The sequence below is a fragment of the Ranitomeya imitator genome, chromosome 1 (genome assembly GCF_032444005.1).
Source record: "Ranitomeya imitator isolate aRanImi1 chromosome 1, aRanImi1.pri, whole genome shotgun sequence".
Taxonomy (NCBI): Eukaryota; Metazoa; Chordata; class Amphibia; order Anura; family Dendrobatidae; genus Ranitomeya; species Ranitomeya imitator.
The window spans coordinates 644,223,097-644,248,428 of record NC_091282.1 but is presented as its reverse complement, the minus strand read 5'-3'; the positions used below and the strand labels follow the sequence as shown (position 1 = coordinate 644,248,428).

At 48.1% G+C, this 25,332-nt stretch overlaps 2 protein-coding genes across 2 annotated transcripts; one reads left to right on the top strand and one right to left on the bottom strand.

Moving 5' to 3' along the window:
• Positions 1 to 680: 680 nt before the first annotated feature.
• On the top strand, positions 681 to 16,531 carry LOC138638544 (G patch domain-containing protein 4). The gene is made up of 8 exons (XM_069727927.1): positions 681 to 779; positions 12,646 to 12,748; positions 12,907 to 12,980; positions 13,212 to 13,304; positions 13,420 to 13,527; positions 13,883 to 13,992; positions 15,134 to 15,184; positions 15,360 to 16,531. Exons 2-8 carry the CDS (start codon positions 12,670 to 12,672, stop codon positions 16,063 to 16,065), a joined length of 1,221 nt encoding a protein of 406 aa, XP_069584028.1. The 5' UTR covers positions 681 to 779; positions 12,646 to 12,669; the 3' UTR covers positions 16,066 to 16,531.
• NAXE (NAD(P)HX epimerase) lies at positions 16,532 to 22,597 on the bottom strand. The gene is made up of 6 exons (XM_069727940.1): positions 22,385 to 22,597; positions 21,448 to 21,556; positions 20,348 to 20,458; positions 18,792 to 18,905; positions 18,469 to 18,616; positions 16,532 to 16,881 (listed from the first exon to the last, which is right to left on the bottom strand). Exons 1-6 carry the CDS (start codon positions 22,543 to 22,545, stop codon positions 16,679 to 16,681), a joined length of 846 nt encoding a protein of 281 aa, XP_069584041.1. The 5' UTR covers positions 22,546 to 22,597; the 3' UTR covers positions 16,532 to 16,678.
• Positions 22,598 to 25,332: the final 2,735 nt, after the last annotated feature.

Below are 25,332 nucleotides of genomic sequence, written 5' to 3'. Positions count from 1 at the left end.
GTGCCACCCAGAGATCCCCATAACAGTGTGTGATCCAGATTCCCCATAACAGTGCATCATCCACAGATCCCCCATAACAGTGCATTATCCACAGATTCCCCATAACAGTGCATTATCCACAGATCTCCCATAACAGTGTGCCACCCAGAGATCCCCATAACAGTGTGTGATCCAGATTCCCCATAACAGTGCATCATCCACAGATCCCTCATAATAGTGCATCATCCACAGATCCCCCATAACAGTGCATTATCCACAGATCCCCCCATAACAGTGCATTATCCACAGATCCCCAATAACAGTGTTATCCACAGATCCCCAATAACAGCGCATCATCCACATATCCCCCATAACAGTGTGTCATCCACATACCCCCCATAAGTGTCTCATCCACAGATCCCCCATAACAGTGCATTATCCACAGATCCCCCATAACAGTGGGTAAGTCAGTACTGGAGATGAGCCATAGCTGTATCTGGGTCTGGTGGGAATTCCTACACATCACAATGTCCTATCAGACAGGAAGCTCTGGCGCCCCCTAGTTTGTTTAGAATAGATTATGAAGCTGTAGGTGCGGTGTATGTATGGCTGGTGTACTGACGTCACAGTGAGCAGTATACACTGGACACTGCTGTGGCCTCCCGCCGGAACTAGAGGCTGCGCTGTGGCAGAGTGACGTCACTTCCGGAAGATGGCGGCGCCCATGCTGCGCTCCACGCCGGTGTTGCTCTGCTGCTGAGTGCGGGGATTATAGCAGAACGGGAACCCCAAAGTGTGAGGTAAGTGCCCTGGGGTATGACGTCATATGCTAGTGCCTGACGACGCCTTCTATGCCTAGATTAGTACTGGTGTGCTGCTGACACCTGTGTATACATTATCATTGCTCCTGCCTGCTGACTCTCCATTCATGTTATTGTTGCTCCTCCCTGCTGACAGTCTCCATTCATGTTATTGTTGCTCCTCCCTGCTGACTCTCCATTCATGTTATTGTTGCTCCTCCCTGCTGACTCTCGATGCATGTTATTGTTGCTCCTCCCTCCTGACTCTCCATTCATGTTATTGTTGCTCCTGCCTGCTGACATTCTCCATGCATGTTATTGTTGCTCCTCCCTGCTGACACTCTCCATGCATGTTATTGTTGCTCCTCCCTGCTGACACTCTCCATGCATGTTACTGTTGCTCCTCCCTCCTGACTCTCCATTCATGTTATTGTTGCTCCTCCCTGCTGACACTCTCCATGCATGTTATTGTTGCTTATCCTTGTTGACACTCTCCATGCATGTTATTGTTGCTCCTCCCTCCTGACTCTCCATTCATGTTATTGTTGCTCCTGCCTGCTGACACTCTCCATGCATGTTATTGTTGCTCCTTCCAGCTGAGACTCTATGCATGTTTTTGTTGGTCCTCCCTGCTGACACTCTCCGTGCATATTATTGTTGCTCCTCTCTGCTGACACTCTCCGTGAATGTTATTGTTGCTCCTCTCTGCTGACTCTCCATGCATGTTATTATTGCTCCTGCCTGCTGACACTCTCCAGGCATGTTATTGTTGCTCCTCCCTGCTGACACTCTCCGCGCATGTTATTGTTGCTACTCCCTGCTGACACTCTCCATGCATGTTATTGTTGCTCCTCCCTGCTGACACTCTCCATGCTTGTTATTGTTGCTCCTCACTGCTGACACTCTCCATGCATTTTATTGTTGCTTCTCCTTGCTGACACTCTCCATGCATGTTGTTGTTCCTGCTTGCTGCCACTCTCCATTCATTTAATTGTTGCTCCTCCCTGCTGACACACTCCATGCATATTATTGTTGCTTCTCCCTGCTGACACACTCCATGCATGTTGTTGTTGCTTCTCCGATACTCTCCATGCATGTTGTTGTTCCTGCCACTCTCCATGCATGTTATTGTTGCTTCTCCCTGCTGACACTCTCCATGCATGTTGTTGTAACTGCCACTCTCCATGCATGTTATTGTTGCTCCTCCCTGCTGACACTCTCCATGCATGTTATTGTTGCTCCTCCCTGCTGACACTCTCCCTGCATGTTATTGTTGCTCCTCCCTGCTGACACTCTCCACGCATGTTATTGTTGCTACTCCCTGCTGACACTCTCCATGCATGTTATTGTTGCTCCTCCCTGCTGACACTCTCCATGCCTGTTATTGTTGCTCCTCCCTGCTGACACTCTCCATGCATGTTATTGTTGCTTCTCCCTGCTGACACTCTCCATGCATGTTGTTGTAACTGCCACTCTCCATGCATGTTATTGTTGCTCCTCCCTGCTGACACTCTCCATGCATGTTATTGTTGCTCCTCCCTGCTGACACTCTCCCTGCATGTTATTGTTGCTCCTCCCTGCTGACACTCTCCACGCATGTTATTGTTGCTACTCCCTGCTGACACTCTCCATGCATGTTATTGTTGCTCCTCCCTGCTGACACTCTCCATGCCTGTTATTGTTGCTCCTCCCTGCTGACACTCTCCATGCATGTTATTGTTGCTCCTCCCTGCTGACTCTCCATGCATGTTATTGTTGCTCCTGCCTGCTGACACTCTCCATGCATGTTGTTGTTCCTGCTTGCTGCCACTCTCCATGCATGTTGCTGTTGCTTCTCCCTGCATGTTTTTGTTGCTTCTCCCTGCTGACACTTTCCATGCATGTTATTGTTGCTCCTCCCTGCTGACTCTCCATGCATGTTATTATTGCTCCTGCCTGCTGACACTCTCCATGCATGTTATTGTTGCTTCTCCTTGCAGACACTCTCCATGCATATTATTGTTGCTCCTCCCTGCTGACACTCTCCATGCATATTATTGTTGCTTCTCCCTGCTGACACACTCCATGCATGTTGTTGTTGCTTCTCCGATACTCTCCATGCATGTTGTTGTTCCTGCCACTCTCCATGCATGTTATTATTGCTCCTTCCTGCTGAGACTCTATGCATGTTTTTGTTGGTCCTCCCTGCTGACACTCTCCGTGCATATTATTGTTGCTCCTCCCTGCTGACACTCTCCGTGAATGTTATTGTTGCTCCTCTCTGCTGACTCTCCATGCATGTTATTATTGCTCCTGCCTGCTGACACTCTCCAGGCATGTTATTGTTGCTTCTCCTGCTGACACTCTCCAGGCATGTTATTGTTGCTCCTCCCTGCTGACTCTCCGCGCATGTTATTGTTGCTACTCCTTGCTGACACTCTCCATGCATGTTATTGTTGCTCCTCCCTGCTGACACTCTCCATGCATGTTGTTGTTCCTGCTTGCTGCCACTCTCCATTCATTTAATTGTTGCTCCTCCCTGCTGACACACTCCATGCATGTTATTGTTGCTTCTCCCTGCTGACACACTGCATGCATGTTGTTGTTGCTTCTCCGATACTCTCCATGCATGTTGTTGTTCCTGCCACTCTCCATGCATGTTATTGTTGCTCCTCCCTGCTGACACTCTCCCTGCATGTTATTGTTGCTCCTCCCTGCTGACACTCTCCCTGCATGTTATTGTTGCTCCTCCCTGCTGACACTCTCAATGCATGTTATTGTTGCTCCTCCCTGCTGACACTCTCCCTGCATGTTATTGTTGCTTCTTCCTGCTGACAATCTCATTGTATGTTATTGTTGCTCTTCCTTGCTGACACTCTCCCTGCATGTTATTGTTGCTCCTGCCTGTTGGCTCTCCATTCATGTTATTGTTGCTCCTGCCTGCTGACTCTCCATGCATGCTATTGTTGCTCCTGCCTGCTGACACTCTCCATGCATGTTGTTCCTGCTTGCTGCCACTCTACATGCATGTTACTGTTGCTTCTCCCTGCTGACACTCTCCATGCATGTTACTGTTGCTCCTCCCTGCTGCACTTTCCATGCATGTTATTGTTGCTCCTCCCTGCTGCACTTTCCATGCATGTTATTGCTGCTCCTCCCTGCTGACACTCTCCATGCATGTTATTGTTGCCCCTCCCTGCTGACACTCTCCATGCATGTTATTGTTGCTCCTCCCTGCTGACACTCTCCCTGCATGTTATTGTTGCTCCTCCCTGCTGCCACTCTCAATGCATGTTATTGTTGCTCCTCCCTGCTGACACTCTCCCTGCATGTTATTGTTGCTCCTCCCTGCTGACACTCTCAATGCATGTTATTGTTGCTCCTCCCTGCTGACACTCTCCCTGCATGTTATTGTTGCTTCTCCCTGCTGACAATCTCATTGTATGTTATTGTTGCTCCTCCTTGCTGACATTATCCCTGCATGTTATTGTTGCTCCTGCCTGCTGGATCTCCATGCATGTTATTGTTGCTCCTGCCTGCTGACTCTCCATGCATGCTATTGTTGCTCCTGCCTGCTGACACTCTCCATGCATGTTGTTCCTGCTTGCTGCCACTCTACATGCATGTTACTGTTGCTCCTCCCTGCTGCACTTTCCATGCATGTTATTGTTGCTCCTCCCTGCTGACACTCTCCATGCATGTTATTGTTGCCCCTCCCTGCTGACACTCTCCATGCATGTTATTGTTGCCCCTCCCTGCTGATACTCTCCATGCATGTTATAATTGCCCCTCCATGCTGACACTCTCCATGCATGTTATTGTTGCCCCTCCCTGCTGACACTCTCCATGCATGTTATTGTTGCTCCTCCCTGCTGACACTCTCCGCGCATGTTGTTGTTGCTACTCCCTGCTGACACTCTCCATGCATGTTATTGTTGCTCCTCCCTGCTGACACTCTCCATGCTTGTTATTGTTGCTCCTCACTGCTGACACTCTCCATGCATTTTATTGTTGCTTCTCCCTGCTGACACTCTCCATGCATGTTGTTGTTCCTGCTTGCTGCCACTCTCCATTCATTTAATTGTTGCTCCTCCCTGCTGACACACTCCATGCATGTTATTGTTGCTTCTCCCTGCTGACACACTCCATGCATGTTGTTGTTGCTTCTCCGATACTCTCCATGCATGTTGTTGTTCCTGCCACTCTCCCTGCATGTTATTGTTGCTCCTCCCTGCTGACACTCTCCCTGCATGTTATTGTTGCTCCTCCCTGCTGACACTCTCCCTGCATGTTATTGTTGCTCCTCCCTGCTGACACTCTCAATGCATGTTATTGTTGCTCCTCCCTGCTGACACTCTCCATGCATGTTACTGTTGCTCCTCCCTGCTGCACTTTCCATGCATGTTATTGTTGCTCCTCCCTGCTGACACTCTCCATGCATGTTACTGTTGCTCCTCCCTGCTGCACTTTCCATGCATGTTATTGTTGCTCCTCCCTGCTGCACTTTCCATGCATGTTATTGCTGCTCCTCCCTGCTGACACTCTCCATGCATGTTATTGTTGCCCCTCCCTGCTGACACTCTCCATGCATGTTATTGTTGCTCCTCCCTGCTGACACTCTCCCTGCATGTTATTGTTGCTCCTCCCTGCTGCCACTCTCAATGCATGTTATTGTTGCTCCTCCCTGCTGACACTCTCCCTGCATGTTATTGTTGCTCCTCCCTGCTGACACTCTCAATGCATGTTATTGTTGCTCCTCCCTGCTGACACTCTCCCTGCATGTTATTGTTGCTTCTCCCTGCTGACAATCTCATTGTATGTTATTGTTGCTCCTCCTTGCTGACATTATCCCTGCATGTTATTGTTGCTCCTGCCTGCTGGATCTCCATGCATGTTATTGTTGCTCCTGCCTGCTGACTCTCCATGCATGCTATTGTTGCTCCTGCCTGCTGACACTCTCCATGCATGTTGTTCCTGCTTGCTGCCACTCTACATGCATGTTACTGTTGCTTCTCCCTGCTGACACTCTCCATGCATGTTACTGTTGCTCCTCCCTGCTGCACTTTCCATGCATGTTATTGTTGCTCCTCCCTGCTGACACTCTCCATGCATGTTATTGTTGCCCCTCCCTGCTGACACTCTCCATGCATGTTATTGTTGCCCCTCCCTGCTGATACTCTCCATGCATGTTATAATTGCCCCTCCATGCTGACACTCTCCATGCATGTTATTGTTGCCCCTCCCTGCTGACACTCTCCATGCATGTTATTGTTGCTCCTCCCTGCTGACACTCTCCGCGCATGTTGTTGTTGCTACTCCCTGCTGACACTCTCCATGCATGTTATTGTTGCTCCTCCCTGCTGACACTCTCCATGCTTGTTATTGTTGCTCCTCACTGCTGACACTCTCCATGCATTTTATTGTTGCTTCTCCCTGCTGACACTCTCCATGCATGTTGTTGTTCCTGCTTGCTGCCACTCTCCATTCATTTAATTGTTGCTCCTCCCTGCTGACACACTCCATGCATGTTATTGTTGCTTCTCCCTGCTGACACACTCCATGCATGTTGTTGTTGCTTCTCCGATACTCTCCATGCATGTTGTTGTTCCTGCCACTCTCCCTGCATGTTATTGTTGCTCCTCCCTGCTGACACTCTCCCTGCATGTTATTGTTGCTCCTCCCTGCTGACACTCTCCCTGCATGTTATTGTTGCTCCTCCCTGCTGACACTCTCAATGCATGTTATTGTTGCTCCTCCCTGCTGACACTCTCCATGCATGTTACTGTTGCTCCTCCCTGCTGCACTTTCCATGCATGTTATTGTTGCTCCTCCCTGCTGACACTCTCCATGCATGTTATTGTTGCTCCTCACTGCTGACACTCTCCATGCATTTTATTGTTGCTTCTCCCTGCTGACACTCTCCATGCATGTTGTTGTTCCTGCTTGCTGCCACTCTCCATTCATTTAATTGTTGCTCCTCCCTGCTGACTCTCCATGCATGTTATTGTTGCTCCTGCCTGCTGACACTCTCCATGCATGTTGTTGTTCCTGCTTGCTGCCACTCTCCATGCATGTTGCTGTTGCTTCTCCCTGCATGTTTTTGTTGCTTCTCCCTGCTGACACTTTCCATGCATGTTGTTATTGCTCCTGCCTGCTGACACTCTCCATGCATGTTATTGTTGCTTCTCCTTGCAGACACTCTCCATGCATATTATTGTTGCTCCTCCCTGCTGACACTCCATGCATGTTGTTGTTGCTTCTCCGATACTCTCCATGCATGTTGTTGTTCCTGCCACTCTCCGCGCATGTTATTGTTGCTACTCCCTGCTGACACTCTCCATGCATGTTATTGTTGCTCCAACCTGCTGCCAATCTCCATGCATGTTATAATTGCTCCTCCCTGCTGACACTCTCCATGCATGTTTTTGTTGTTCCTCCTTGGTGATACTCTATGCATGTTATTGTTGCTCCTCCCTGCTGACACTCTCCAGGCATGTTATTGTTGCTTCTCCTGCTGCACTTTCCATGCATGTTATTGTTGCTCCTCTCTGCTGACACTCTCCATGCATGTTATTGTTGCTCCTCCCTGCTGACACTCTCCATGCATGTTATTGTTGCCCCTCCCTGCTGACACTCTCCATGTGTATATCACATTATTTTTGCTCCTGCCTGCTGACACCCTCCATTCATGTTATTATTGCTTCTGCCTGCTGACACTCTCCATGCATGTTATTGTTGCTCCTCCCTGCTGACACTCTCCATGCATGTTATTGTTGCCCCTCCCTGCTGCACTTTCCATGCATGTTATTGTTGCTCCTCCCTGCTGACACTCTCCATGCATGTTATTGTTGCTCCTCCCTGCTGCCACTCTCCATTCATGTTATTATTGCTCCTCCCTGCTGACACTCTCCATGCATGTTTTTGTTGTTCCTCCTTGGTGACACTCTCTATGCATGTTATTGTTGCTCCTCCCTGCTGACACTTTCCATGCATGTTACTATTGCTCCTCCCTGCTGACACTTTCCATGCATGTTACTGTTGCTCCTCCCTGCTGACACTTTCCATGCATGTTATTGTTGCTCCTCCCTGCTGACACTCTCCATGCATGTTATTGTTGCTCCTCCCTGCTGACACTCTCCATGCATGTTATTGTTGCTCCTCCCTGCTGCCACTCTCCATTCATGTTATTATTGCTCCTCCCTGCTGACACTCTCCATGCATGTTTTTGTTGTTCCTCCTTGGTGACACTCTCTATGCATGTTATTGTTGCTCCTCCCTGCTGACACTCTCCAGGCATGTTATTGTTGCTTCTCCTGCTGACACTCTCCAGGCATGTTATTGTTGCTCCTCCCTGCTGACACTCTCCAGGCATGTTATTGTTGCTTCTCCTGCTGACACTCTCCAGGCATGTTATTGTTGCTCCTCCCTGCTGACACTCTCCGTGCATGTGATTGTTGCTACTCCCTGCTAACACTCTCCATGCATGTTATTGTTGCTCCAACCTGCTGACACTCTCCATGCTTGTTATTGTTGCTCCTCCCTGCTGACTCTCCATGCATGTTATTGTTGCTCCTGCCTGCTGACACTCTCCATGCATGTTGCTGTTGCTTCTCCCTGCATGTTTTTGTTGCTTCTCCCTGCATGTTTTTGTTGCTTCTCCCTGCTGACACTTTCCATGCATGTTGTTATTGCTCCTGCCTGCTGACACTCTCCATGCATGTTATTGTTGCTTCTCCTTGCAGACACTCTCCATGCATATTATTGTTGCTCCTCCCTGCTGACACACTCCATGCATGTTGTTGTTGCTTCTCCGATACTCTCCATGCATGTTGTTGTTCCTGCCACTCTCCGCGCATGTTATTGTTGCTACTCCCTGCTGACACTCTCCATGCATGTTATTGTTGCTCCAACCTGCTGCCAATCTCCATGCATGTTATTGTTGCTCCTCCCTGCTGACACTCTCCATGCCTGTTATTGTTGCTCCTCCCTGCTGACACTCTCCATGCATTTTATTGTTGCTTCTCCCTGCTGACACTCTCCATGCATGTTGTTGTTCCTGCTTGCTGTCACTCTCCATTCATTTAATTGTTGCTCCTCCCTGCTGACTCTCCATGCATGTTGTTGTTCCTGCTTGCTGCCACTCTCCATGCATGTTGCTTCTCCCTGCATGTTTTTGTTGCTTCTCCCTGCTGACACTTTCCATGCATGTTATTGTTGCTCCTCCCTGCTGACTCTCCATGCATGTTATTATTGCTCCTGCCTGCTGACACTCTCCATGCATGTTATTGTTGCTTCTCCTTGCAGACACTCTCCATGCATATTATTGTTGCTCCTCCCTGCTGACACTCTCCATGCATGTTATTGTTGCTTCTCCCTGCTGACACACTCCATGCATGTTATTATTGCTCCTCTCTGCTGACTCTCCATGCATGTTATTATTGCTCCTGCCTGCTGACACTCTCCAGGCATGTTATTGTTGCTCCTCCCTGCTGACACTCTCCGCGCATGTTATTGCTGACACTCTCCATGCATGTTATTGTTGCTCCTCCCTGCTGACACTCTCCATGCTTGTTATTGTTGCTCCTCACTGCTGACACTCTCCATGCATTTTATTGTTGCTTCTCCCTGCTGACACTCTCCATGCATGTTGTTGTTCCTGCTTGCTGCCACTCTCCATTCATTTAATTGTTGCTCCTCCCTGCTGACACACTCCATGCATGTTATTGTTGCTCCTCCCTGCTGACACTCTCCATGCATGTTTTTGTTGTTCCTCCTTGGTGACACTCTCTATGCATGTTATTGTTGCTTCTCCCTGCTGACACTCTCCATGCATGTTACTGTTGCTCCTCCCTGCTGCACTTTCCATGCATGTTATTGTTGCTCCTCCCTGCTGCACTTTCCATGCATGTTATTGTTGCTCCTCCCTGCTGACACTCTCCATGCATGTTATTGTTGCCCCTCCCTGCTGACACTCTCCATGCATGTTATTGTTGCTCCTCCCTGCTGACACTCTCCCTGCATGTTATTGTTGCTCCTCCCTGCTGCCACTCTCAATGCATGTTATTGTTGCTCCTCCCTGCTGACACTCTCCCTGCATGTTATTGTTGCTTCTCCCTGCTGACACTCATTGTATGTTATTGTTGCTCCTCCTTGCTGACACTCTCTATGCATGTTATTGTTGCTCCTGCCTGCTGACTCTCCATGCATGCTATTGTTGTTCCTGCCTGCTGACACTCTCCATGCATGTTGTTCCTGCTTGCTGCCACTCTACATGCATGTTACTGTTGCTTCTCCCTGCTGACACTCTCCATGCATGTTATTGTTGCCCCTCCCTGCTGACACTCTCCATGCATGTTATTGTTGCCCCTCCCTGCTGACACTCTCCATGCATGTTATTGTTGCTCCTCCCTGCTGACACCCTCCATGCATGTTATTGTTGCCCCTCCCTGCTGCACTTTCCATGCATGTTATTGTTGCTCCTCTCTGCTGACACTCTCCATGCATGTTATTGTTGCTCCTCCCTGCTGACACTCTCCATGCATGTTATTGTTGCCCCTCCCTGCTGACACTCTCCATGTGTATATCACATTATTTTTGCTCCTGCCTGCTGACACCCTCCATTCATGTTATTATTGCTTCTGCCTGCTGACACTCTCCATGCATGTTATTGTTGCTCCTCCCTGCTGACACTCTCCATGCATGTTATTGTTGCTCCTCCCTGCTGACACTCTCCATGCATGTTATTGTTGCTCCTCCCTGCTGCCACTCTCCATTCATGTTATTATTGCTCCTCCCTGCTGACACTCTCCATGCATGTTTTTGTTGTTCCTCCTTGGTGACACTCTCTATGCATGTTATTGTTGCTCCTCCCTGCTGACACTTTCCATGCATGTTACTATTGCTCCTCCCTGCTGACACTTTCCATGCATGTTACTGTTGCTCCTCCCTGCTGACACTTTCCATGCATGTTATTGTTGCTCCTCCCTGCTGACACTCTCCATGCATGTTATTGTTGCTCCTCCCTGCTGACACTCTCCAGGCATGTTATTGTTGCTTCTCCTGCTGACACTCTCCAGGCATGTTATTGTTGCTCCTCCCTGCTGACACTCTCCAGGCATGTTATTGTTGCTTCTCCTGCTGACACTCTCCAGGCATGTTATTGTTGCTCCTCCCTGCTGACACTCTCCGTGCATGTGATTGTTGCTACTCCCTGCTAACACTCTCCATGCATGTGATTGTTGCTCCAACCTGCTGACACTCTCCATGCTTGTTATTGTTGCTCCTCACTGCTGACTCTCCATGCATTTTATTGTTGCTTCTCCCTGCTGACTCTCCATGCATGTTATTGTTGCTCCTGCCTGCTGACACTCTCCATGCATGTTGTTGTTCCTGCTTGCTGCCACTCTCCATGCATGTTGCTGTTGCTTCTCCCTGCATGTTTTTGTTGCTCCTGCCTGCTGACACTCTCCATGCATGTTATTGTTGCTTCTCCTTGCAGACACTCTCCATGCATATTATTGTTGCTCCTCCCTGCTGACACACTCCATGCATGTTGTTGTTGCTTCTCCGATACTCTCCATGCATGTTATTGTTGTTCCTCCCTGCTGACACTCTCCATGCATGTTATTGTTGCTCCTCCCTGCTGACACTCTCCATGCATGTTATTGTTGCTCCTCCCTGCTGACACTCTCCCTGCATGTTATTGTTGCTCCTCCCTGCTGCCACTCTCCATGCATGTTATTGTTGCTCCTCCCTGCTGCCACTCTCCCTGCATGTTATTCTTGCTCCTGCCTGCTGACTCTCCATGCATGCTATTGTTGCTCCTGCCTGCTGACACTCTCCATGCATGTTGTTCCTGCTTGCTGCCACTCTACATGAATGTTACTGTTGCTTCTCCCTGCTGACACTCTCCATGCATGTTACTGTTGCTCCTCCCTGCTGACACTCTCCATGCATGTTATTGTTGCCCCTCCCTGCTGACAGTCTCCATGCATGTTATTGTTGCCCCTCCCTGCTGACACTCTCCATGCATGTTATAATTGCCCCTCCATGCTGACACTCTCCATGCATGTTATTGTTGCCCCTCCCTGCTGACACTCTCCATGCATGTTATTGTTGCCCCTCCCTGCTGCACTTTCCATGCATGTTATTGTTGCTCCTCCCTGCTGCCACTCTCCATTCATGTTATTATTGCTCCTCCCTGCTGACACTCTCCATGCATGTTTTTGTTGTTCCTCCTTGGTGACACTCTCTATGCATGCTATTGTTGCTCCTCCCTGCTGACACTTTCCATGCATGTTACTATTGCTCCTCCCTGCTGACACTTTCCATGCATGTTACTGTTGCTCCTCCCTGCTGACACTTTCCATGCATGTTATTGTTGCTCCTCCCTGCTGACACTCTTCATGCATGTTATTGTTGCTCCTCCCTGCTGACACTTTCCATGCATGTTACTATTGCTCCTCCCTGCTGACACTTTCCATGCATGTTATTGTTGCTCCTCCCTGCTGACACTTTCCATGCATGTTACTATTGCTCCTCCCTGCTGACACTCTTCATGCATGTTATTGTTGCTCCTCCCTGCTGACACTTTCCATGCATGTTACTATTGCTCCTCCCTGCTGACACTCTCCATGCATGTTATTGTTGCTCCTCCCTGCTGACACTCTCCATGCATGTTTTTGTTGTTCCTCCTTGGTGACACTCTCCATGTGTATATCAGATTATTTTTGCTCCTGCCTGCTGACACCCTCCATTCATGTTATTGTTGCTTCTGCCTGCTGACACTCTGTATATATCACATTATTATGGTTGCTCCTGCCTGCTGACCGCTTCCATGTACTCCTCATATTACTCATATAACCTGGGCTTGTGCTTCTGTCCCCAGAGGAGCTGCCCGTCCGTATATAACATGGATGTCCCGTCCAATATGAGGAGTGCGGGCCTGAAGTTTGCAGAGCAACAGATGCAGCGGCACGGCTGGACGGAAGGTGAGTGATGTAGCAGAGATGCGCTGGTCTGTGTCCTCATTGCTTGGTGTTTCTCCCACTCGCAGTAGGGGGCAGTGTCATACATTGTAATGCGGGGGGTCCTCCCTTTCCAGGTAGAGGTCGATGTGCTTTACCTGCCGTGTTCTGCTTCTCTTCAGGTAAAGGACTTGGGAAACGCGAGGATGGAATTTCCAAAGCCATTAAAGTGAAAGTGAAGTGTGACACTGCCGGGGTAAGGAGCTCATATTCCTGCTTCTGGGGGTCTCCACAAGGACCCTGAAAACCATTCCACATAAGCTTTGAGCCTTTATTTTAGGGGGTCCCCATACGCTTTGTTCTCTGCCATCAGTGAGACCCCTAGCGTTGTTACATTTTTATGATTTCCCAAAAATTGAGACTGATAGCCTACACTGCCTGCTGTGTTGAATATGGACCCCTTATAACATGTCATCTCGCCCTGTAGGTGGGACATAACTCCGCCGAGCAGTTCACCTTCCACTGGTGGGATCATGTGTTCAATAAGACGGCTTCCAGCATCTCGGTGGAGAAGGACGAGGTGGGCGCAGGATCTTCTGCTCACACGGTCCTCAGCGGCCTTGTTTAGGGGAGGGGTAACAAACGAGGGGTAGTAGCCAGGGCCGCATCATCTCACCACCTCGTTCTCTTTTCAGGACGGTGTTACGGTGAAGAAGGTCTCAGGAGATGACGGCGCCGTGTCCAGTAAGAAGCCTCGGAAGGCCATGCTCAACAGTAACATGCTGTACGGACGCTTCATTAAGGTACAATGCCATATCTCAGCGCACCAAATATAATGAGGGCGTCAGTAAAAGAGTAACACAGTTCTGCGCACTGTCAGAGCCGGCTCACTGATAGATTCTCAGTTCACTCATTCTGCAGCTAGCAATACAGAGGCTACAGCAGGCATTCACGGAACATTTTTAATAATGATTTTTGGCCCCAAATACATACATTTCAGTAAAAAAAAAAGTCCCCAACCCTTAAGAAGGTAGCTTTGGATGTGAATGCAGTATGTATAAGCTAAAGTGAAGCAAGTATCTGCAGCAATGATCTACCTGAATATGCAATGGTGGAGTTTCGCTTTAATTGTAGTTTTCTGTCCCATTGCATTTGCAGTCGGCTACGCTGATGTCAGGGGGGGAGAAGCCAGTGGATGAGTTGTCGTCATCATCTTCAGAAGGAAGTGAAGATGAGGATTCGAAACTTGATTTATCGTCGGCGACTAAGTATGTTATGACCTTCTGTATTACGTCCTAATGTAACATCGGCGTCTTGTTGTGGTTTTCTTTCTTAAGCATTTCCTGTATTTACCTTATTATCTAGATTTAAAAAAAATTCCCCAAATCTTTGTTTTTACCAAGTATCCTATTAGTATGCCTAGTGCAAGCAGTAGTCAATGTATCATCACTTCCGGAAGCCATCGCTTCAGCCAACGTAGTTTTTGTCTTTTACCATAACTAAACGCCTTAATTTACAGTAGATAACACAGGATCCACCATTTACAATAGGTGATGTCACAACTCGCCGCCTCCTGTATAATGTCTGATAACACATATATACAGTAGATAAGATCCACTATTCGCATTAGGTGATATCACAGCTCACCTCCTCCTCCTGTACAATGACTGATAAGACAGAAGCCACCATTCACATTAGGTGATGTCACAGCTCACCTCCTCCCCCTCCTGTATGTCTGATAACAGCTCTATATACAGTAGATAACACAGGATCCACCATTCACAATAGGCGATGTCACAGCTCACCTCCTCCTCCTGTACAATGACTGATAACACCTCTATATACAGTAGATAACACAGGATCCACAATTCACAATAGGTGATGTCACAACTCGCCTCCTCCTGTATAATGTCTGATAACACATATATACAGTAGATAAGATCCACTATTCACATTAGGTGATAGTACAGCTCACCTCCTCTTCCTGTGCAATGACTGATAAGACAGAAGCCACCATTCACATTAGGTGATGTCACAGCTCACCTCCTCCCCCTCCTGTATGTCTGATAACACCTTTATATACAGTAGATAACACAGGATCCACCATTCACAATAGGTGATGTCACAGCTCACCTCCTACTCCTGTACAATGACTGATAACACCTATATACAGTCGATAACATGGAATCCACCATTCACAATAGATGTCAAAGCTCGCCTCCTCCTGTACAATGACTAACACAGGATCCACCATTCACTATAGGTGTTATCACAACTCACCTCCTCCCCCTCCTGTACAATGACTGCACCCATCTGCCCATAAGAGGATCACTTTGATGAGGCTCCAGCTTAAATGTGACCTCCATAAAATCCTACAATATGTTCACCAGTAATGTCTGCTTCCCGTAGGTTGTCAGATGAGGACCTTGTGAAGATCTGCGGTGGTCGAACAGCGCACAAGTAGGTTCAGTTTAGTTCTTCTATGAAAGAGGAGGTGACTTAGAAAGTTTAGGTGCTATCTTGAGTGATGGCAGTACACATGAAAGATGGTCTTAAAAATGGTCGAGTCTTACTGAGAACTTAGGTGGGCAAAGAAAACACCACCAAAGTAAAGTTTTGCTTCCTGTCTCCACAGAGGGGCTAGACATGGACTGACCATGAGCGCCAAACTCTTAAGAATTGAGGAGCAGGAAAAAGCATTTATGGAAAAGTATGGGAAGAAGGAAACTAAGCTACAACCGTCCAAGTCTGGAGTAAAGTCTAAAGACTGTGAGGACGAGAAGAAGAAAAAACGGAGGGAAGTAAAGTTTGATGATGAAGAACAGGATAATCTCTCTGAAATATTGAAGAAGAAGAAGAAAAAGAAGCATAGAAAGGAAATCTGTGAAGATTCGGTGGAAGAGGTGCTTAACGGTCATGTTCATGTTCCTTGTATGGAGGAGGATAGAAGGACATCAAAGAAGACGGAGCTGGTTGAAGAAGCAGAGGTCATTCGTAACAACAAAAATGTTCATCGCAGACCAAAGAAGAAAAGGAAAACAACCAACAGTGAAGAGTCCATGAGCTATGGTCACTCAGGTGATGCTCAGCTGTTGATTACAGATGAGAAGGCACAAAAGTCCAAGAAAAAGAAAACAGAAGACCACGAAGAGTTGGTCAAGGCGAAAGAGGAGCCATCAAAAAAATCCAAAAATAAGAAGTGGAAAGTGGATGGCGGGGAAGAACATGATCCGAATGTGGGAGAAGGAATATCAAAGCAGGAAAAGAAGAAACTGGCGGACAATGAAGACCATGAAGAATACACCAAAGCCAAGAGGAAGATGTCAAAAAGCATGAATTGAGCAGTGTCCGGGAGCCGGAGGTGACGATATGCCACCTTTGTTGTGGCGCTATTGGGATTTAATTTTTTTTAATCGGTCCATAAGTGGTCAGATCTTTGATGTCCACCACCAGAGCCTTGTGTCTTGTTTTCTAGTGTTTAGGAAGTAAAATCTCTGAAGGTGAAGAGGCCAGGAGGTGTAATGCTACACAAGACGTGGTAGATCAGGACATAATTACATCCTCAGGGATATTTTTAACAAGTGAGATAAAAAAAATAATGCAGCGAAATCAGGAGTGACCTCCATCATGTAGCTGGAGCGTCTTGGGGTACAGAACTTTAGCACGGAGCTTGTCTTGTACTTGCTTTCTAATGCCTGGTGAGAAGAAAAGCAACTTATTGTCAGTAGGAGGATTAGAAAGTCGGAGGCTGGGGGTACTGCACAATTCGGAATGCTTTTTTTTAATAAATGCACATCTTTATATTCATATTTTTAAAGTATTTATTGGTTCTATACAAAGTGCTCAGATTCGATTTTAATCCAATTCTTTATGAAAGTGAAGCTCCGCGATTGCCCGCTGCTCCCTGTGCGGCTCCAGTTGTCTCTCGGTCAGTGCTATCATTCTGCGGCATCTTCAGAGCAGTCTGCGGACACAGTCTGTATCGGGGTAGTCTGGGAGGGTGAGGTTGTACTTCTTCTGTAAGGCCACGGGGACAAAACGCCCACCCAGGTAGTGGTAGCGTCCGGAGAAGTGAACGGCCGACTGCTTGGGGGCCGTCAAGGAGATGAGCATGTCTGGCTGCAAGCCATCAGGATTTCCTTTCTCCACGTCCCACCCTATAAATGAATATTAAATTACCGTATTTTTCGGACTTTGAGACGCACTTTTTTCCTCCCAAAATGTGGAGGAAAATGGGGGGTGCGTCTTGTAGTCCGGATGTATGGGCCCTGGCTGTGGTGGGGGAGCGGTTTCAGCAGAGCATTGGGTCACAGCAGGCTGGAGCTGGCGGCTCCGGCTAACTCCTGTGCCCGCTGCTAAAGAGAAATGAATATGCAGTGCATTCCATGCCCATGGGCGTGGAGGTTAATGAATTCACTTTCTGATATCCTTTTATGATCGATTGGCCCATCCTGTTGATGGTATGTTTGGCCCCATCAGAAAATATTTAAAAAAAATTACACTTACCTTCCTCGGCTCTCTGCTCCGATGCCAGCAGCTGCTTAGCGCTTGTAAGCAGCACATGGCAGGGACGTCCTGCGCTACTCACAAGCAGAGCCCAGCTGCCAGATTACTCACCGGGACCGTTCATCGGAGATCGCGGTGAGTATCCATTCTTCAGTAGCGCGCAGTGTCAGCCAGTGGCTTCCTGTTGCTGCGGCGGTCACATGTGCAGATACGTAGTATCAGCACACGCGAGTGCCGGCAGCAGCAGGAAGCCACCGGCTGACACTGCGCGCTACTGAAGAGGAATGGATTTTCACCGCGATCTCCGATGAACGATCCCGGTGAGTAATCTGGCAGCTGGGCTCTGCTTGTGAGTAGCGCAGGACGTCCCTGCCATGTGCTGCTTACAAGCGCTAAGCAGCTGCTGGCATCGGAGCAGGGAGCCGAGGAAGGTAAGTGTAGTGTGTGCTTTTTTTAAAATCTTTCCCGATGGGGCCATGCATACCAGGAACGGGATGGGGGGCCAATTATAAAAGAAAAAGGATGGGACCAATCACACCAGGAGCAGGATGGTGCCAATCATACCAGGATACAGCCTGTATTATGCTCCAGAGCTGCACTCACTATTCGGCTGGTGCACTGTGTACATACATTACTGATCCTGAGTTATATCCTGTATTATACCTCTGAGCTGCACTCACTATTCTGCTGGTGCAGTCACTGTATACATGCATTACATTACTGATCCTGAGTTACATCCTGTATTATACTCCAGAGCTGCACTCACTATTCTGCTGGTGCAGTCACTTGGTACATACATTACTGAACCTGTATTGATCCTGAGTTACATCCTGCATTATACTCCAGAGCTGCACTTACTATTCTGCTGGTGCAGTCACTGTGTACATACGTTACTGATCCTGAGTTACATCCTGCATTATACCCTAGAGCTGCACTCACTATTCTGCTGGTGCAGTCACTGTGTACATACATTACTGATCCTGAGTTACATCCTGTATTATACCCCAGAGCTGCACTCACTATTCTGCAGGTCTTGCAAAAAACATCTTCAGAGGATGCTGGATTTCAGCACTGCATTTCTAGTCAACACTTTCCTTTAATGCAAATTACAAAAATGGGTTCAGTTCAGACACTGTATAGCGGCTCCTCAGACTCCCATCTCTAAAGCCAGCAGAATCGTGAGTACAGCTCTGGAATATAATCACTTTTATAGAGGTTTGGTGTAGATACAGCCTTACCCGATGGGACATCAACACTGGCGATGGGTATGGTGATTCGCTTCAGAGTATTCAGGATGCTGCCAAAGGGTTCCCGCACTGTGCCCTTAAAGCTGAATCCAAAAATGGCATCAATGACCAAGTTATAGGCTCCATCGATAACCTCGGCCTGGAGGACAAAATACAAGAGAATTTCCAGCATATAAATGCCACAATAAATAAAATGGCCCCCCAAAAAATATCACCCCCATGTGCATGGGTAGGGGGTGGGGGGGGGGCGACAGCGCAGGAACAAGCTCCACCCAGCTCGGGTCTATTATATGGTTACGTGATAAAAATGATACCTCTTCTGGAAACTCCGACAGCAGGGGGATGTCCATTTTTTGACACTGTGTGGTTAAATTCTCAAACAGGGTCTTGTTTGGACGCTTGGGGTAATAAACAGCCGGTAAATAACCCTGTGGGGAGAGAGGAGGAATATGTGAGCTCTGTATGAATAGTGAGTGCAGCTCTGGAGTATAATACAGGATGTAACTCAGGATCAGTAATGTAATGTATGTACACAGTGACTGCACCAGCAGAATAGTGAGTGCAGCTCTGGAGCATAATACAGGATGTAACTCAGGATCAGTACAGGATCAGTAATGTATGTACACAGTGACTGCACCAGCAGAATAGTGAGTGCAGCTCTGGAGTATAATACAGGATGTAACTCAGGATCAGTAATGTATGTATGTACATAGTGACTGCACCAGATTAGTGAGTGCAGCTCTGGAGTATAAGGCTGTGTGCACACGTAGGATGGTCCACTGCGGATTTTTCCGCAGTGAATTTGATAAATCCGCAGGGCAAAAACACTGCGTTTTTCCAGCGGATATACTGCGGTTTTTGTGCGGATTCCACTGTGGTTTTACACCTGCAGTTTTCTATTATGGAGCAGGTGTAAAGCTGCTGCGGATTCCGCACAAATTGACATGCTGCGGAATGTAAACCGCTGCGTTTCCACACGTTTTTTTCCGCAGCATGTGCACTGCGGATTGCGTTTCCCATAGGTTTACATTGTACTGTAAACGCATGGGAAACTGCTGCGGATCCGCAGCAAAATCCGCAGCGTGTGCATGTAGCCTCGTACAAGATGTTTCTCAGGATCAGTAATGTATGTACACAGCGACTGCAGCTCTGGAGTATAATACATGTAACTCAGGATCAGCACAGGATAAGTAATGTAATGGATAACGAATATAACTCAGAGTACCGAAGACTAACATTCTGACATATGGCGGTATTTTCTTATTGATTCCTCTTTTGTGGTCTCACATACTGAACATTTCTTCCGACTAGGTAACAGACCACCGAAACGGAGCACTGTAATATTCATGCTAGTCTATATTTTCTCCGCGCTTCTCGCTCGCTGTGACTTTCCCGGGGGTGGCTGCACTCATGTGACGTGTCCTTGTAAAGCAGTAAACTTTAACCACAACGTCCTACATTTGCTGTGAGCGTGGATGGTGGAAGTGATGGATAATCTCATCTTCCCCGAGAGAGAACAGGGTCAGGCTGCCTTCACACTAGCAGTTTGTGGTCAGTATTTTACATCAGTATTTGTAAGCCAAAACCAGGAGTGGGTGATAAATACAGAAGTGGAGCATATGGTTCTATTATACTTTTCTTCTAATTGTTCCACTCCTGGTTTTGGCTACAAATACTGATGTAAAATACTGACCAAATACTGATAGTGTGACGGCAGCCTCACAGGGAGTAACACATCACTGGAATGGGGAAAATCTGTGTGGCGGTGGAGGGGCGCCTGGTTTTTGTCTCTGGCGACCCATCAATCATTACAGGTCTGATCTATCTGAGGAGATACTCCTGAAATGGAAAGTCATAATCCAAAACTTACAAAGAGCTTCAGGTGCCGGGCGCACACCAGTCCGTCACCGCCATTGTTCCCGGGGCCACAAACAACCAGTACGGTGGGCAGACCAGCCGTGAAGGAGCTCACTGGGTAAGCCTGCAATACCAGACAAACAAATGCATCGCTCAACAGCAAGCAGAGGTCCTGACAATGGCTAAACCCCATGTATACAACACGTTTGGGGACAGCATAAATTAGTAGGACCCTGGTGTAGACATCCCTCCTCTCTTTCCCCCCCCCCCCCCCGGGAGGACCCTGGCCCATACGTCTTCCCCCTCACCCCTGGCCCACACGTCTCCCCCCCCCCCCACACCCTCATGACCCTGGCCCAGACGTCAACCCCCCCCCCCACCCTCATGACCCTGGCCCAGACGTTCCCCCCCCCCCCCCACACCCTTTTGACCCTGGCCCAGATGTTTCCCCCCCCACCCTCTTGACCCTGGCCCAGACGTTTCCCCCCCCCACCCTCTTGACCCTGGCCCAGACGTTTCCCCCCCCCCCACCACCCTCTTGACCCTGGCCCAGACGTTTCCCCCCCCACCCTCTAGACCCTGGCCCAGACGTTTCCCCCCCACCACCACCACCCTCTTGACCCTGGCCCAGACGTTTCCCCCCCCCCACCCTCTAGACCCTGGCCCAGACGTTTCCCCCCCCCCACCACCACCCTCTTGACCCTGGCCCAGACGTTTCCCCCCCCCCACCCTCTTGACCCTGGCCCAGACATTTCCCCCCCACCCTCTTGACCCTGGCCCAGACGTCTCCCCCCCCCCCCCATGACCCTGGCCCAGACGTTCCCCCCCCCCCCCTCTTGACCCTGGCCCAGATGTCTCCCCCCCCCCCACCCTCTTGACCCTAGCCCAGACGTTTCCCCCCCCCCCCCACCCTCTTGACCCTGGCCCAGACGTTTCCCCCCCCCCCCACCCCCACCCCCACCCCCACCCTCACCCCCACCCTCTTGACCCTGGCCCAGACGTTTCCCCCCCCCCCCCACCCTCTTGACCCTGGCCCAAATGTTTCCCCCCCACCCTCTTGACCCCGGCCCAGACGTCTCCCCCCCCCCTCATGACCCTGGCGTCTCCCCCCACCTTGGCAATGGCGGTGGCACAGCTGAGCCCGGCCAGCTCCATCAACTGATCCACACTGAACTTGTACTCATTAAAGAGCTCCTCGTCCACCGCCTGCGCCTCCGCCTGACTAACAGATGGGAAAACAAGGATACCATTACAGCATTGATGAGATAATGGATACCTGTGGGTAAGGGTGTCTGTAATAACAGTGAGGCTATGTGCACACGCTGCGGATTACTCTGCAGATTTTTCCAGACTGATTTTGGTAAGTCTGCAGGTAAACCGCACTGTGGATTTCCTGTGGATTTCCTGTGGAATTATCGTGGGGTTTTTGTGCAGATTTCACCTGTTTTACATCTGTGGATTCCTATTATGGAGCAGGTGTAAACCGCTGCGGAATCCGCACAAAGAATTGACATGCTGCAGAATAAACAATGCAGCATTTCCGCGCTGTATTTTCTACAGCATGTGCACTGCGGATTTTGTTTTCCATAGGTTTACATGGTACTGTACAACGCATGGAAAACTGCTGCGAATCCGCAGCAAAATCCGCTGCAGATCCGCAACGTGTGCACATAGTCTACTTATTATTCATTCCAATAGCACAAAAAAAATTGAGGTCATACTTCGAGGGTCTTCGTCTATAATGTGTCTCCGAATCCAACTGCCATGAAAAGAATCAGAAAATCTTGCGTCTTTATTGATAGAAGTGAGTCTGATTTGCTTATTTACAGGAAACCAGTGTGACTACATTTTAAAATTGAGTACAGGGAATTATCAAGACATGTTTCCCACGGCAGCCAATCAGATCACACTTATTATCCTCTAATCTGACAGAGAGAAATGAAACCTGAAATGCGATTGTTTGCAAATGGCAACACTTCCAGAATGTACCACTAGCAGCCGTCATTAGGGGGTGCATAGAAAAAATAAAAAAAAAGCCTTTCCACCTCACCTGAGGTATTTGAGCCCTCCCTCCATTGTAGCACTGGCTCGGTACTGCCTGCACTGAACTTTCCCGTCTCCCACCGTCCGCAAACAGGTATCCGCCCTCACTCCAAGGCGAGCACCCCCAACCAGGAGGCCGAGGCCGAACAGTGCCCGGATTCCGTACATCCAACACAAGCCACACCTCCTTCAGCTCCAGCGATCGCTTCTTCCGGGTTTGACTGTAGCGCAGGCGCATTACAAAGTAGTAATTTATTCTGCGCATGCGCGCTGTGTTTTTTTGTGAATTAAAGCGTTAAAAACAGTAAGAATCAATATCACAAAATATAATTTTATTTAATATACAATCAAAATGTAGATTTCTTTATGGAAATCACATTTAAATACAATGTAAACTATATATATAAAGCTTCTGCCAAGTTAGAGACCACATTGAGAATAATGCAAAGTGCTAATAATATATATAGAGTCACATGACCTTATGGGATAAAATAGTCCTGGTCACATGATTGAATTTATAGCGGACAATTTTCATTTTTGCGTTTTTGTTTTTTCCTTTTTTTATTTTTTATTTTTCCCTCCCCATCATCTTATAGGGATTGTTTATTTTGCTTATTTTACCTTACAATGTGCTGAAAAATGGGGAAATAAATTCCAGTTGGGTGAAATGATAAAAAAAACAACAAAAAACGCATTTCTGTCATTATTTTGGGTGTTTTGTTTTACGCTGTCCATCATGTCCAAAGGTGACCCTGAAATATAATTCTATGGGTCAGTACGAATACGGCGATACCAAACTTGTATTATTTATTTCATATTTAAAAATTCTGTGACTGTTTCATGGAAGTGCCAAAATGGCGGTCTTCTTCATGCCAACTGGATTGCCATGGCAACTCCTGATCGCATAGCGGTAAAGAAGGGAGTGAGGTGAAGCTGGATTGGACAAGCACTGGGATAACGTCACTAAAATGCTGTTTTCAGAGATCAATAGCAGCGTTTAAGTGGTTAAAAGGCGGGCATTGTTGTTTGAAGCAGGTGCCAACTGTGTAACAGGGCCGCCACCTACCCTGGGTGCTTCAAACACTCTCACACTCTCTATGCCGCATAATTACTCTCTATGCCGCATAATTACGTAATTGACTAGGAAAGGGTTAACCCACTAGTGATTCAGCCCTTTTTTTCGCCATCAGGGCACCGCCATTTTTTATTTATTTTCACTTTCTCTCTAGTGTCCATGGCGCCGGGAAGAAAACGAAAATTCTTTTTCTTTCCATTTTTTTATACATTTTTCAATACACTTAGGAAATTGTAATGTAAAGAGGAAGAGGGTGTCCTAAATTCACTTAAAACAGGCTCCGGAGGACCCGACATGTCCGTGTGGCACACACAACCCATTGATTTCTATGACAATGGTGTAATACCTCATTTGTCCCCTGGAGGCACTGTAGGGAAAGTAATCACTTGCACCCAGGATCTTTTGATCAAAGGGTCACACATAGATTTCTATATAAATATGCCCCGTAATCGCTGCTATATGTAGTCACTCCGATAGACATGTTGGATGTGTTTTTTATCTCATCGATCACTTGGTTGAGCCCTGTACTCGGTGAGAAGTCATGAAGGGAATAAATAGGACAGGTCGCCGCCATAACGGGTGACTTCACTGGAGAACATTATACGGGAGCTCTGATTGAAATAAGAGTCTGCAATCTACTATATAATTGTCTAAGGCCTCTTTCACATTTCCGTCGGCCCGACATACTGACGGACGTTGTGCAAATAGTGAACAACGTGGGCAGCGGATGCAGTTTTCAGACGTATCCGCTGCCCATTATGAGTTCCGGGGAGGAGGGGGCAGAGTTCCGGCCACACATGCACGGTCGGAAATGGCGGTTCCGACAGACGAAAAACGTTATATTGAACGTTTCTTCGTCATGACGGGTCTGCAAAATCATGACGCATCCGTTGCACGACGGATGCGACGTGTGGCCATACGTCGCAATGCGTCGCTAATGCAAGTCTATGGAGAAAAAACGCATCCTGCGGGCAACTTTGCAGGATGCGTTTTTTCTCCAAAACAACGCATTGCGACGTTGGCCAAACAACGGAAGTGTGAAAGGGGCCTAAAGGTCACTTTCATCTGTCTGTCTGTCTGTCACGGAAATCCCAAATCGCTGATTGGTCATGGTCAAACGGCTACACCCAATCAGCGACGGGCACAGTGCATCCGCGAAATGGTCGCTTTCTACTCCCCTGCCGTCAGTGCCCCCTCCATACTACCCTCCAGTCAGTGCTCACACAGGGTTAATGGCAGCGTTAACAGACCGCGTTATGCCGCGGTGTAACGCATTCCGTTAATGCTGCTATTAACCCTGTGTGAGCAACTTTTTACTATTGATGCTGCCTATTAAAAAAAAATAAAAAATCATTATATACTCACCTTCTGTTGACCCCCAGATCCAGCCCAGGCCTTTCCCGCTCCTCGCGACGGTCCAGTCCATGCATTGCTGTCTCGCGAGATGATGACGTAGCGGTCTCGCGAGACCACTACGTCATCATCTCACGAGACCGCAATGCACTCTTGGGACCGGAGCGTCGCAAGGAGCATCGGTAAACGCCTGGGCTGGATCCGGGGGCTGACAGAAGATAAGTATATAACTATTTTTAATTTTAATTTTTTTTTAACAGGGATATGGTGCCCACATTGCTATATACTGCATGGGCTGTGTTATATACTACATCTGTGTACTATATACTATGTGGGCTGTGCTATATAATACGTGGCTGTGGTATATATTATGTGGCTGGGCAATATACTACATTGCTGTGCTCTATACTACGTGGCCTGGGTTATATACTGCATGGGCAGTGTTATATACTACGTGTCTGTGCTATGTACTACGTGTCTGTGCAATATACTACGTGACTGTGCAATATACTATGTGGCTGGGCTAT

Coding starts and splice junctions, on each gene's coding strand:
- NAXE (XM_069727940.1), bottom strand. CDS start 22,545: ATGTACGGAATCCGGGCACTGTTCGGCCTCGGCCTCCTGGTTGGGGGT. Junction 21,557..22,384: donor GGAGGGCTCAAATACCTCAG/GTGAGGTGGAAA, acceptor CCCATCTGTTAG/TCAGGCGGAGGCGCAGGCGG. Junction 18,617..18,791: donor TGTCGGAGTTTCCAGAAGAG/GTATCATTTTTA, acceptor TTTGTCCTCCAG/GCCGAGGTTATCGATGGAGC.
- LOC138638544 (XM_069727927.1), top strand. CDS start 12,670: ATGGATGTCCCGTCCAATATGAGGAGTGCGGGCCTGAAGTTTGCAGAG. Junction 12,749..12,906: donor GCGGCACGGCTGGACGGAAG/GTGAGTGATGTA, acceptor GCTTCTCTTCAG/GTAAAGGACTTGGGAAACGC. Junction 12,981..13,211: donor TGAAGTGTGACACTGCCGGG/GTAAGGAGCTCA, acceptor CTCGCCCTGTAG/GTGGGACATAACTCCGCCGA.